The sequence below is a fragment of the Varanus komodoensis genome, unplaced genomic scaffold, assembly GCF_004798865.1.
Source record: "Varanus komodoensis strain SLA01 unplaced genomic scaffold, ASM479886v1 scaffold28, whole genome shotgun sequence".
NCBI classification, from domain to species: domain Eukaryota; kingdom Metazoa; phylum Chordata; class Lepidosauria; order Squamata; family Varanidae; genus Varanus; species Varanus komodoensis.
In genome coordinates this window covers 3,362,794-3,376,814 of record NW_025335727.1, presented here as the reverse complement: position 1 = coordinate 3,376,814, position 14,021 = coordinate 3,362,794, and the positions used below count along the sequence as shown (strand labels likewise).

At 40.5% G+C, this 14,021-nt stretch overlaps 2 protein-coding genes across 4 annotated transcripts in view; one reads left to right on the top strand and one right to left on the bottom strand.

Moving 5' to 3' along the window:
• Nucleotides 1–1,683, top strand: part of FXR1 (FMR1 autosomal homolog 1) — a 39,621-nt gene extending 37,938 nt beyond the window's left edge. For both annotated transcript variants that reach the window (XM_044434660.1, XM_044434661.1), the window contains one exon: nucleotides 661–1,683. In XM_044434660.1, the coding sequence (XP_044290595.1) occupies nucleotides 661–831 (171 nt within the window). In that variant the 3' untranslated portion in view covers nucleotides 832–1,683. The remainder of the gene's footprint in view (nucleotides 1–660) is intronic.
• Nucleotides 19–13,136, bottom strand: DNAJC19 (DnaJ heat shock protein family (Hsp40) member C19). Of its 2 annotated transcripts, none has more exons than XM_044434662.1 (8): nucleotides 13,025–13,136; nucleotides 9,998–10,141; nucleotides 8,498–8,549; nucleotides 5,787–5,860; nucleotides 5,235–5,311; nucleotides 4,695–4,765; nucleotides 3,836–4,083; nucleotides 19–775 (listed from the first exon to the last, which is right to left on the bottom strand). In XM_044434662.1, exons 2-7 carry the CDS (start codon nucleotides 10,013–10,015, stop codon nucleotides 4,013–4,015), a joined length of 363 nt encoding a protein of 120 aa, XP_044290597.1. In that variant the 5' UTR covers nucleotides 10,016–10,141; nucleotides 13,025–13,136; the 3' UTR covers nucleotides 19–775; nucleotides 3,836–4,012. The 2 variants fall into 2 exon arrangements, with proteins under 2 accessions (XP_044290597.1, XP_044290598.1); XM_044434663.1 differs by having other exon boundaries at nucleotides 3,904–4,083.
• Between the last annotated feature and the right edge of the window lie 885 nt (nucleotides 13,137–14,021).

Here is a 14,021-nt window from a genome sequence, read left to right as displayed (position 1 = left end):
GAAATAGTGGTATCAATATAAGTTTCCATGTATTATTTGGGTTTATTTGCACCAATACAAGGGAATGTGACAATAAGCCAATTAGCCTGGTGCTCAGATCCATGGTGGCACAATAAATTCTCGTGTTGAACGTATATGCGTATCTTGTAGTGCCTGCAAAGTCCCTGTGTTGATCTGTGTTAGGGGTTTCACTTCTAGAACCAGAGATTACTAAATCAAGTTCTATGTTGATGAAGATTACTAATTCTATTCCTGTTGATAGTTTTGCTATTCTATTGCCTCTAAAGGGGCTTGTGTGAAAAAGGCATTTTACGTATCTCTGAATTTTGGCAAAAGTATGCAATGGGGTCTGATCACATACTTTCATATACAGTAAGAATGGAAGTCTGGGTTTCATAACTGGTTATTCACTGGCTTCCTCATCCAATTATTCCAATTGGATTTTAAAAGGAGTGCTTTAAGCATTTACAGAATGTATTTACAAGCAGACTTTTGTAGGCAGAAAATTGATGACGGGGTGTTAAAAGTGTGTTTTTAGGAAATTGATACCATCTATAGATTTTCTTGAAACTTGGAGGTGGGGAGGATAGCAATTCATTGTAATCATTTGCAAGTAGTGTTGTCCCTAAATATTGCTTTTTTTGTTTTGTTTTTGGAAAGGCAAAAGATGTGATCGAAGAAGTTGGCCTTCCTGAAAAGGCCATCAATGGTCCTGCAGTTGTTTCTGGGACTGAGCCTTCAAAGCTGCAGCATGATCCTGAAGAAAGGCCCGTCACTGTACAAGACAATGGAAATAAACAGGAAGAAGCTGTGTTGAATGGTGTTTCATAAACAGAGTTCCTAGTTTACAGTTCTTTTACATTACATTTTACAATAGTGCTCGTATAAGCTTGCCAAAGATAGAATATGGATCGCGAGTCTTGACATCGCACTTTCAGTTCCTCCATTTTGGAAAACAGAACAGGGAGGGATCCTGAAGAAATCCAATGTTGAACATACCTTGACACCAACTGTGTTATAAATATCATCAGATGTGCCTTGAGAATAGTAAATGTAACATTTAAATAAAAACAAATTGCTGGCTATAGGAAATGTTATTTTGTTTTCAAAATATGGCAGAGATGTGGGGGGGATCCCTAACATAACCTACTTTATGAAAGCATTAGCTGCTTTTGTTACATTTTTAATAATATGCAACCACTTCTTCACCTGAGGAAAACTAGAAAAATGCAGTCTAAAATATTTTGCACTGAATTGTAATTTCTCCATTAGTTTAGTCTGGAAACTGGTCTGTTTTAATACATGTTTTTTAAATGCTGTATGTAGTGGGGAAAAACTGCAGACCACTGGAATACATTTATTAAATTTTCAATCTGCAGGGATATTGGGTGACATTGGCAGTGACTGTTCTACATTGAGGCTTTGTTTGATTTATTTATTAAACTGTACAGTATTTAAAAATCAAACATAGCTTTAGTCAAAACACTTAAGATGAATTAGTCATGTCCATTCAGACGTAACCAGAACTACTGAAAAGATCAATTTCCAGAAAGTTTATTCTGTATAAACTACATACGTTAGTCCTTAGAGTATTTTTATTTTTGTTTTGGTTGTTTGATGTGCAATATGTTTTTGTATGCTGGTAGAAAAATAAACTTTGATCTTCCTTTGGTTGATCCTTAAGCATTTGCTACAGTCATTCTTTTAAAAGCTTAGAATCAAAATGCTACTGCTTGCCACTCTGGGGTTGAATAAGATGAGATAGCAAATATGTGATTGGATTTTCCCTTTGGTTTCTCTTCATTCAGTGAAGCTAGGAAGAATTCTTTTCCATGCTAATTTCCTGATTGAAATAGTTTCTGCTTTCCCACAACAGCAATTTATCAAACATGGGTGTGTGTGGGAGATAGCTTTTCGCCTACAGTTAAGTGAACAACCTTAAGCTACTCACATGCTTGTTTGTGTACGTTGGGGCAATTTTCCTTCTATAGGAAACAGAAGGAGCAAAGTACATGGCACCTCACGTGAATAACAAAGGTGTTATCCTGCCAATGTGAACATGTTTCCCATATAAACCATGCTTAAAGATTTATCCAATCATAATTGCTAAATTAGATCAAAGGAATGATACCAAGTATGCTTCCACCCAGTTCAGTTCACATGGGGGGGGGGGTAAGCTTGGGTTGTTGTAGTGTTACTATTTGAGCAAAGGTGAAACCAAGACTGCCTATCAAGTATCAGTGATGGGAATGTTCCAGTTTGACTAGTTGCAGGTCGCATCCTCCCAGAACAAAAGCAAAACAGCAATTAAGCACCTCCTTCCAATATACCTTGGTTCTGCTTCACATAAGGATCATTTCTCCCTCCACCTAAGTGCCAGCTTAAGGCTACCAAGTGGCTCTTCCATTCCACTTCAATCTAGTTTTGCATGTTGTTGAGTTTCTTAACTATATAGTATGTTTTTTCTGACTCACTTTTCTCAAATCTTTTAGATTGTAAGTCTGCAGGCCAGGACAATCCTATTTCTGCTCTAAAATTGCTTTGAGAGTCTCTTGCTGAAGAATGGGTAGCCCTAATACAATCAGTAAAATTCTTGGCCTGGAATACTAGACACCAAGTTCTTCTCAGGACCAGTGCAACAGCTGCCGCCTTTACAGCACAATGTTAGGGAGAATGTTTGCTATATTGAGGAGTGGGTTGCACACCTTAAGTTGTATGAGCTTGAATTTGTGGGATATATGAAGATATAAGGACTGAAAAACTAGATTTGCTGTGGCACTGCAGGATAAATATCTACACAGGACCTACATAGGTGTATTTCTCTATAGAACCTGTACAGATGGCAGAATGTAATAGATGATAGACATCAGCTTGAATTTCAGAACTGGTAGCTTGAATTTAAAGGCAAACCTGTCTAGCATGCAACTTTAAAAATAAACTGAGAGGGGTCACTCAGTCTTTCTTTAGTCTATGGCTGTTTTATTCCTGGTTTCTCTTAGGTATTCATTAAAGCTTCATATTCAGCAATTCAGATCACAAAAGCAGAGAACATTATTCAGATTACAAGCCACTTCTCGATGTGACAAATCATATCTGAAGTCATTTGAGACTATGCTTAAGTGGCCAAATTGCTCCCCCACCCCCGATCATTTTTGCCTTCTTGTGAGCTAAAAGACACATGGAGAAAGAGACGTGGTCAGCACTAGGAGAATCCCATGCTAAGTCCCTTGTCACCCCACCTCATTGTGAAAAGGAATAGCATGCAGGGGAATTCTTACTGTTACTTGCAATCAGGGATGCAAGAGTGATTCTTCCTGGGAAACAGACTTTGAGCAATCAGTCAGTTTCCAAGCACACAATTAGACACTGCACAGTGTTAGAAGTCCCCAGCTTCGTCTGCGTCCCCACCAGTTGCTTTACCAACCCACAGGGAAAGCAAATAACCCTAACCTTGTCACAAGTCTGGCATTGGCTAATGTTAAGTGTTCTGCAACTCTGAACTATAGTTTTACAGTACTGAGATTATTGTAGCAACTTTATTGCTCAGAAACCGTGACAATTATAAAAAAGCTGAAAGTGTAAATTCAGGTGCATATAAGGTCCATGATGAGACAATTCATACTACTGTTCACATTGTACCTGATGAGGAAAACGGCACATAGTAAAACTCAACAGATTTTTTTTCCAACCCATTCATCTCTGTTGGCACTATCTTGCTATTGTTGACAAATCATGGTAGCATGAACTTCACACATCTGCCTCTGATTAATAAAACTGGCCAACACCTTAGAACGCTTGCACATATCTAGACATGAATCAACCCAGTGACCCCTACCTTCTTTACTCTTTTACTGGAAGTTGTATAGTTAAGATTCAGTTTTGAAAATTATTGATATGACCTACAATGGAACAAGAAATTCCTCCTGGTACATATCATAACATCATCTTTTGTTGACTTGACTTTCTTCTTTTTAGAAATACACCCTTAAGTCATTGATCACATGATGTGTTTTCATTTCTTAGCTTGACCTTCCAGTAAGTCTTTAGCTTCATTGATTTTGGCTGCAATGTATGGAGACCCACCTAGCAAGGAGAAAAATAATGGATGTCATATTCTACAAAAATGAGTATTTGTCCCACCCTTTTGGCACATGTGCCATACATCTGTATATGAGTATTAAGTAAAACTAGCATAGGGAGAACCGTCAGAATAGCTAAACCCTTCCATAAGGAGGTATTTTTTCATGCAAAATATACTGACTGGGCAATATCCAGTGTAACACTATGACTACTACAAATTGCATAGACCACATCTAGTATACACCAATAGCATTTAGTGGTGTGACCGATTGTCTGAGAAGCTCAACAGTTAGTACAACATAATTTGCGTTTACAGTAGAGTTGCACTAGAAACTGCTATTTGATCATGTAACTGCTATAGATAACTGTTGTACTATCACTAGATACTATTTGATCATGTAACAATGGTATTGAAAAGAAGAGGGCCTTACCAGACTGAACAGAAAACTTCAAATTTCTCCCCTTATCCCTACATTTGCATAGCCTTCAAAAGAACCATGTGAGGTCTAGGAAAGCTCAAAGCCTGGCACAATACACAACTGTATTTTAGATCAACAGGGGGAACATAAATACGTTTATGTCAAAAAGAACTTGTTTCTTCTGTTATGATTTACCTTTGTCAGGATGATTCAAAAGCATGATTCGTCTGTGTGCTTCTCTGATTTTTCCTTTATTAGCTGTAGGGCTAATAATTAAGAAAAAAGAAAATAAAATCCATATTCAAAAGCTATGTGGAAGACAGCAAACTGGATAGCATTATGCCCATCAGGGCTGAGCTGCTTCATTGAGTGACAGGGATGAGTCCCCCTTCCCAACTGCTTTACCTAAGGCCACTCATACCAAAGCATGGCTGTGTGATTGTTACTGGGAAGTTATGCAGTATTTTTCAGAGTAGCCAAGAAGTATTTAAAGCAACACAAATCTAGAAAATTCTAGCTGCAGATACAAAGCAGTAACTTTGCAACAATGTGAACAGAAGGATGCTACAAAGTTAATCATATTGGAATGTTTCCTGCTCTTCAACTATACAAATCACAATGTAACATTTAAAACAGTAGCATCTAGGAAGGTGGCTAGAAAGCAGCTCATGGGCTCCTGCATATTTGGAAAACAGGCTCCTCTCGTTAAAACTGAAATTGTTGTTTTCTTTTTACCTCACTCCTAATATTAAAGCAGCTTCTCGCTTGGTCATTTTGGATTCGAATCCTCCTCTGTAATAGCCACTGAAGGTCTGTAATAAGAAATTGGTACTAAAAAAACTGTTAAAGAAAATCAGCACTGAGAAGCGAGAGAGCTGTACTTGTGCTGATGGGCAGTCTACAATGCTGGGTAAATCAGCCTTCCCATTCAGAAGTATTAACTATTTCAAGAGCCATTTTCTTGACAGAAAGGCAGGGACACATGTTGAATTAATAAACAATGCCCACTCTTTTACTTCAGATGACAACATCCAACCCTTCTGTCCTAATTCGAGACTAAACATATTTCCACAGATCTTAGAAATCAAACACATATATGCCCAGTATGCATCCTCTTGTAATTGCAAGTTTAAGGTTTGTGATGGACAAATTTGAGGTTTTATAAAGGAGAGAATCCCACAGTCATTCCTTAGTGATCTGTTTTGGTCCACTCACAAATGATGGGCTATAATAGACAAAGACAAAAGTAATAATACGGCTAAAGAAAACAGTGTAAAACAAACTCACTGCTTTTGGCAGAGACTGAAGAGCTTGCTTTAGCTGTGGTTCCATTTGCTTCATTGCTTTCAGTGCGTAACGACCTCAAAGAAAGGGAAGAATTCCAATTCAACTACTTAAGAGACTGATCTGCAGATTCTTCTGGAGCAACTGGCCAGCACTGATTGCCCAGGAGAGATTGAACAAGATGCAGTACCTCCTACTGGCGTAACAGGCTGAAGAGGGTGCAGACATAGGTAGAGTAATTCTTCCCTACTCCCAGCCTACAATTTCTTTCTTTCTAGAAATTTGGAAGGAATGCCAAGGGCAACCACAGCCTGAGGAACATAGCCTTTTAATAAGCCTTCCTTTAGGTCTTCCACAGATGTATGCATATCTCTTCAACTTATTCATCTTTACATTTATATCTTGACTTTTTCCCTCTTGTAAGGGAGCTTACATGTTCCGTTTCCTCTCCAATCTCTCAACAACTGTATGTGGTAGGCTGGACTGAGAGCCAGTGACTAAGTCAGTGACCTAGTGAACTTCACAATCGAGCTGAGGCCCAGTCTGACACTGCTAACCCCTAGAAGAAAATGGGAATTACCAGGAAATTCAATACCCACACTAAAGTTTGAAGGCTAACTTTCCTCAATCAAGCCAAAAACACTCAGTGAATGTTTATATCTTTCTGGGTCATGTCCTCCCTCTTTTTTCTCATCCTACAGCCTCTAGATCAGCCTTTCTCACTCTTTTTACCTTTGAGTAACTCTTGAAATAATTTTCATGTGTCTCAAGGAACCTCTATATAACAAATACTATAACTTCACATGCCCTTAGAAGTACCTATTCACATGCCCTTAGAAGTACCAGAAGATTTAATTTTATTTATATTATGATTATGATTATTTATTTTGTTAATATGTCAAACCACCTGCCACCCTTCCTAGAAGAACTGCTTTGTGGATTATGAGGGGAAAGGCCCCTCTAGCCCAGCCTGATATGCTTGTGAGAAGGGTCTTCCAGCGAGGGAAAAAGGCAGCCGCCGCTGCCTCCTCACTGTTGTTTTGCACCATGCCCCAGATATTGACATTCTCTGCCCGTGAAGGCTTCACTGGTGGCCCCTCCAACTCCTCCTTCCACTACACACTGACAAGGGCCCATTTCTTACTCCTTCACTTCAGGCTGCAAAAGGAGGATGTGAAATAAGGGCTGTTAACTGAAAATTTAATCCTGGACTCTCAAAATCCCCATCACACTGTTCTCCATGAGCCTGAGGCAGATGCGCTTCCCATCCTGGCCTCTTCCCTTGTGGACAGGACTCTCCCTGGAGCCCCTCCCATCTCTAGGCAACAAGGGCAAGCAGAAGGACTCCTCAGGAATGTGAAAACATAATGCTTGTTTTAAATAAATAGATAAATATATGCAGACACATGCAGATATATTCTCCCCTATGATCTCTTATGGAACCCCCAACAACCTTTTGCAGAACTCTAAGGTTCCAGAGAAGCCTGCTTTGGATTCTCAAAATCAAGGATGGGTTACATATAATTATCAGGCCATACAGAGCAATGAATCAAATTTTCTATTACTCTACAGGCCCTTCAGAAACTAAGCGCCATTTTGTTTACATTTTAGTACTGCCAACTGGAGAGATTAACTTGAGAAGAGAATGACAATGTATTATAAAACTTCACAAAACCAGCAAAGAGAAGCCTAATTTACACTTTAAAGAAAAAATATAATGATTTCCAGATACGTGGAAAGAATGCCATTAGCATTCATTGCTTCACAAATAAATCACAAATATATAATTGTGCAAAATAATCAGTCATACTATATACCTAAGACGGCTTCTTACCATGGGCTTATAATGTCTAATACCACGCAGGACAAAGGTTTCTGAAAATACCTTCTATGCACTATGTTAAGCAATGCAGGGAAAACAAAGTTAGCTGACCTTCAGCTACAGAATTCCCTTTTCCTGGAAGGTTGTCAAGGTTCTAGCAGCTTCAAGAAAAAAAATTAAACCGTATACACTATAATGGCAGAATAAAGTAAGGATGGTTTGATTTAAGTACAAGTTTCCCAAACTCTGAGTCAAGATCCTCTGGAGACTGGAAGTTACCTTTTGCTGACAGAAGTGGTAGAATGGGGGAATCCAGTCTCCTTTGTCTATCGTACTGCATGTTAACAGAAACATGAATTGCTAAATTCCTGTCTATCAATCCCTAGGAGTGTTGCTACCAGGGAAGAAAGCAAGAACAACAAGTTGAAGAAAAGGGGTAGGATACCTGCTAATATAAACCCGAATTCCTATTTGCCACAAGACACAGATTATCACGTACAGGAACAGCATGCATTCTCCTGCATTAAAGAATCTTTATGTACTCACCCTTGGGTGCTGGAATACACTTCAAATATAAGAGACCCAATTTAAAGAGCCTGAGACTTCCTGATTTAGGGTTAGAAATAATACACTATATTCTTTATTCCCAAATAATGTGGTAAGCCCGCAATACGGAATGAGGCAGAAAATGAAATTGCAAATTTCTAAGAAAAAAGGATAAGAAACCACTAAAATATATAGATTATGTACTACCGATGCACTCATGAAAGTTATGTGAAGCAACCCTTGAAGACTAAGTGCTAACCAGCACTTGACTGTAGTAATACGATCAGTTTACACTGTAACAGTATTCAGAGCAGTCAGAAATAAAGCATGCAATCCAAACACAAACCTGCATATCCAGCAGCAGCAATTGTGAGACCAACAGCTATCATAGTACTAGCCTAAAAAATAAAAATAAAAAAGTGGCAGGGAAGTAGGTAAAAAAAAAGTAATCATTCCAGTACATTGAGTATAGGTACTACTGGACTCAGTTGGTTTGGGTTAGAAAAATGACCTGATAACACATTAGATAGAGTCTTAATTAGCAGCTTTCAATCCCCTTACATTTGAATCCACACACAGCATACTGTAAACAGGCATTCTAGAGATCACTCAGCACAGATATTTATTGAAGTATAATATATCCTTGTGCAATTACTGAAACATGAATGCATTATTCAGTTTACAAGAAAGCAAAATGTTTTTGCATTAATTCAAATTTTCTTTCTCTTTCCTTTCCTACTTGTGGATTCTATATAATCCAGAAGCTTGCACCTTGCTATTAGGCTAGTCTCTGATTTCATAAAGATGACACAAGACTTCATCTCAAATGGTGGGACTTTATTTTCCTCCCCTCCCTCCACTAGCACAAGAATTAAGGTGCTGAAAGCAGAGGGCGAATCTTCCTCTAATAGTGTTTGCTCCATTGATGGAAGAACATACCAATGAAGTTGGTAGATACTTTTCTTTTTAATCCACTTACCTATTTTATACAGGAACACATATATTATCATTAACAAGGTGAAGGAAATTGAAAATTTTATCTATCTTTATTATTTTCATCCAAGGATTGATTTTGGTTCAATCTAGTCCCAATTTTCCGTTCCCACTCACAAACAGCTCCTTAAATCAATGAAAAGAATACTGGATTTATGGGTTCCCTTAGCCACAGATTTATTAACACAAAAATTCTATGCCCCTTAGATAGCATCCCCTTAGATACAGGATTCTTTGCATTCCCAGGTCTGAGATTGGAAAAAAGCTCTAATTTCAGAATTGCAGATAAGTGTTTGAATCCTACTCTGCCTCCCCTACAAGAAATAACCACACTGGCTGCTTCTCCAAGGCAGTAACAGTAACCTTGGAAAAGAGGTAAAGGGGCATTCAGGGCATGGCAAGTGGAGGAGATTGGTTTCATCAGGATATGATGTATCTTGGTAGCACTCCAGCCTCCTTCCCTTCCCATCCAGACTTAGTTAGACAATCTAAATCAGCTTTGCAGCTGAATTGCAAGATGGGAGATGAAGATCACCTCCATACACCTCCCATCCTGCATAGGATACTCATAATCCTCTGAATTTGGAGGCTTACATGCATCACCACTGGACTGTACCCTGAGTGACTTTGGGCAAATCACTTTTAACAGTTCAATCACTCCTAACAATTCTGTTTTCATACCTAAAATTTGTGGCAACTTTCTTATTCCCAAGGTATCAAAAAACCTAATATCTGCTTTTTACTTAATTATTTGCTTTGCCTTTTCCCACATTTTAACTGATAAATCAAGATCACTAGATTTTGTTAGCCTTTATTCACACATTTTGCACACACAGGTATCCTTCAAACATACTAATAGCTGTGTTTCCATGATGCTCTCACATACAGCTGAAGAAATGCCATATCAAAGGCTTATTTGTAATCACTGTCCCCATGAATGCATCTTTCAGATACTGCTCTGGTTACAGGACATCATGGAAATGAAACTCTTGTGTGTCTGCAGGAAGATATAAAAGGTAGAATAAGGTAAAGGTTTCCCCTTGACATTAAGTCCAGTCATGCCTGACTCTAGGGAGCGGTGCTCATCTCCGTTTCCTGGCCGAGGGAGCCAGCGTTTGTCTGCAGACAGTCTCCGTGGTCATGTGGCCGGCATGACTAAACACCGAAGTGCGCAGAACGCTATTACCTGCCCACCGAAGTGGTACCTTTTTATCTACTTGCATTTGCATGCTTTGGAACTGCAAGGTTGGCAAGAGCTGGGACGGAGCAACGGGAACTCACCCCGTTGTGCAAATTCGAACTGGTGACCTTTCAATCTACCAGCCCAGCGCACAGCGGTTTAAACCACTGTGCCACCTGCAGTCCCAAAGGTAGAATAACTGGTGTCTAAATGGGGGTGGGATGGGTTTCTTCTCTCCAGTATTTCAACTCATACTATATATGTGAGGCTTCCAAGTATATTTAATATTGTCAATTAGTTGATGGCTGGAGTCAAATGACTTAATGGGATTGTTCGTACACTGCTATTTTAGGTCTTAAGTATTTTGCTCACAACTTGAGCCTAACCAAAACACTGAAGCGTTAAGCACATGATGTATATGAATGCATGAAATCCACTGTTAGAAGGGTGGCATTTCTCTCAGGCTACTATCTGTGTGGCTAAATATTTATGGACATAAGAAGAGCCATGATGGATCAGATCACAAGGCTTGTCTAGCGCAGCATTTTGTTCTGGCAATGGCTGACCGGATGCCTTTGGGAAGCCCACAAACATGAAATGTGCACAAAAGCAATTTCTTGCTTGTGTTCTCCAACAACTGGAATTGAAAAACATACTGTCTCATACTATTGGAAATAATACATTGCCATCATTGATCACTCAGTCTTCCATCAATCCATTTAGTCCACTTTTAAAGCCAACATTTTATTTTGTGAATGCCATTGTTTAATTATGCACTATTTGAAAAAGTACATCCTTTTATCTGCCCTGAACCTTCCAAACTTCAGCTTCACTGAATCACCAATGCAAGAAGAAATATTCCTTTCTATCTACACTCTGTCTGATATTATATATCTCGATTATGTCCCTATGCCTTTATTTGTCCTTTTTTCTAAGATATAAGACCTTCAAATATTGTTATCTTTCCTAAGCTTTAGCTCCTTAACTGCTTGAGCTGGTTTTTTCAACGCATTTTCCAACAATATAAGAAAACAACAACCAGTTTTACAGATCAGGAAAACATTTACTCTACCTTTCAGGTATCCCAAGATGCCCCCAGAGATGTCAAATGGTCAAAATGTGTGACTAAAAGCTAACAAATCTGTGTTAAATGTTGCTGAATATGCTCCATAGTATGAGCAGATTACAAAAAAGCATGGTCAACCCCTTCATCACATGTCAAAACCTGGAACTCAGAAAGGTATCACTTCCAAGGATAGACCTTTGGTCCCATGATTTATCACCAATTACATTTTTAAGATAAATTTAATCATATCTAGACAGAATAGTTCTCCATTCTTGATTAACAGAATGCATGTCAATGATAACGTATTTATTAATTATAATGTTCATGGGCTGATAAATATGATAAATACATCATGAGAAGGCAAAACTTACTGAAGAAGACAATCATGCTAGGGAAAATAGAAGGCAGAAGAAAAGGAAGACCAAATACAAGATGGATTGAGTCCATAAAGGAAGACTCAACACCTTGCACTTAGAAGAGTTGTGCTGGGCTGCCATGGACAGTACAGTTTGGAGGGCTTTCATTCATGCAGCCACTGTTAAGTTGGAGATGACTTTACAGCACATAAGAACAACAAATTATAAAAATGGGGAATATGAGACCCCTCTATTTTGGAGCAAGTAAAGAGAAAAATTTTAGCAAGATGGATGACACTTCTAAATTAAACATCTAGCATGTTATCTATCTGGCTTAACAAACAGAATTTATAATAGTGGCTATTATCCCAGATTCATACTACTGTGCAATCCTGGGCACATCTTGAGAGTCTTACTGGCCTTGAAGGGAATTCACCTCTGGTTACACATGCATACAGCATGGACTTTGTAAAACTACAATCTTGATCACTGTTGACTCAGAAGCAAGCTATAGTGAACACACTACTTTTAAAACAGTGCTATTAGCCAAGGCATACGCTATTCCCACCTTCTCAAGCTATAGGAATACGGCATGGTCTAGTAGATAGTGTTGGCCTGAGATTCTGGAGAACTGATCGGGATGGCATAAGTGGCATCTGGCATTAGCAGGGGGGTGGAACTGATGGCCTTTCTGGACTCTTTTGACCCAGCTGTTCTGTGAATCTTCTTGACCGTGAACCTCACTGGGTCACTTTGGGCCAATCATGGCCCCTCAACTAAATCTACCTCACAGGGTTGTTTTGAGGATAAAACGGAAGGGAGGCGGGCTATGTTAGCCACCTTCAGTTCCTTGCTCCAGAGAGGGAAACAGGCAGAATATAAATGTAAAAGGAAATAAAACATAAAGAGGGGGCGGCCTATGTAAGCCTCCCTGGGTTGCTTGCAGGAAAAGAGGATACAAATGTAATCAATCAATAAAGGAGAAAAGAGGCAGAGGTGCAGGGCCATGTATGCCACCCCGGGTTTCTCGCAAGGAAAAGCGGGATATAAAGGAAGTCCATCATGTGCCCGGTTTGGGGAAGACCGCCGTCCTCGCCCTTCCGCTCAAGAAAACACGCGGGCTTCTTTCAAGGACAAGGCGAGTGGCGGGGGAGCAAGGGCGAGCGGTCGCGGTCCTGCCGGCGCCCCAGACCAGGCCAGACCCCACCGCCCGTTAGCGGCGCTGGCTGCCCTCCACGGGGAGGACCGAAGCGGCGGCAGTTTGTCCCCCACACTCACCATGGCTCCCGCGCTGCTCCGCTGACGCGGGCGAGGAGGACGGGGCCCCGGCCGCGCACACGGGCCGGGCCTCGGAACGCGCAGGCCCTCGCCCTTCTGGGCGCTCCTCAGACGCCCTGCCGTAAAGCAGCCCGAGGCCTCGCGGCTGTCGCAAAGCGCCGCTGCCGCCGCCCCTTCCCTGTTCCTTCCCGCCAAAATGCGAGGTGGGGACGGAGCCGCCGCAGGCCCGACGACGCTCGCGCACGGCCTGGGGGAGTCTCTCGGCCCCTTCAGGGTGTTTCCTGCGAACGATTTGTCGGCAGATGACCGAAAAGAAAACGAAAATGCAATTCAGGGCGATGCAATCCTTGGCGAATTGAAACAAAGTCATAATAGAAATGCCCCACAACTCCCAGCATGCCCTAGGCAGCAATATTGGGTGGGGCATGCTGGGAAGTAGAGTTTTTCTCCTGTCATGTCAGGCCGAGAATTGTGCTCTAACACCAAAGTATGCCCAAGAGCATAAGTCCAAGGCAGAGGTGGGGTCTGAACTGTGAAACACAAAACTGCTCTGGAGTTTTCACCTAAGGTGAACTGAGGAGGCTCAGAGACAAGTAAAGTGGCCAAGAAACAGTGCACAGGGTGGAGATAGGGTCTGAGCACCAATTGCCAAATGGCATGTTTTCCCTCACAAACTCAGCAAAATATCAGTTTCACTGGAAGCAAACACTGCACAGCAACCTCCAAGGAAAAAAAAAGGATGCCATACAGACAAACCTCAAACCATGCCACAAACAAGTGAATACCACTCACTCTAAGGCCAAACACAAAAAGCATAGACAAGCTCCTGGGACATGCACTAGCAATGCTTCACTGTCACCCTTTTTCTGGGTGGCTGGACACACCAAAAAGAAGCATGAGGCTGCAGTCATCATTTTTTTAACTTTTAAAGAATGCCTTAGGGGCTTCCATGAGCTTCAGAAGCATTTTTGGAAATTAACCTGGCACTGAAGATTGG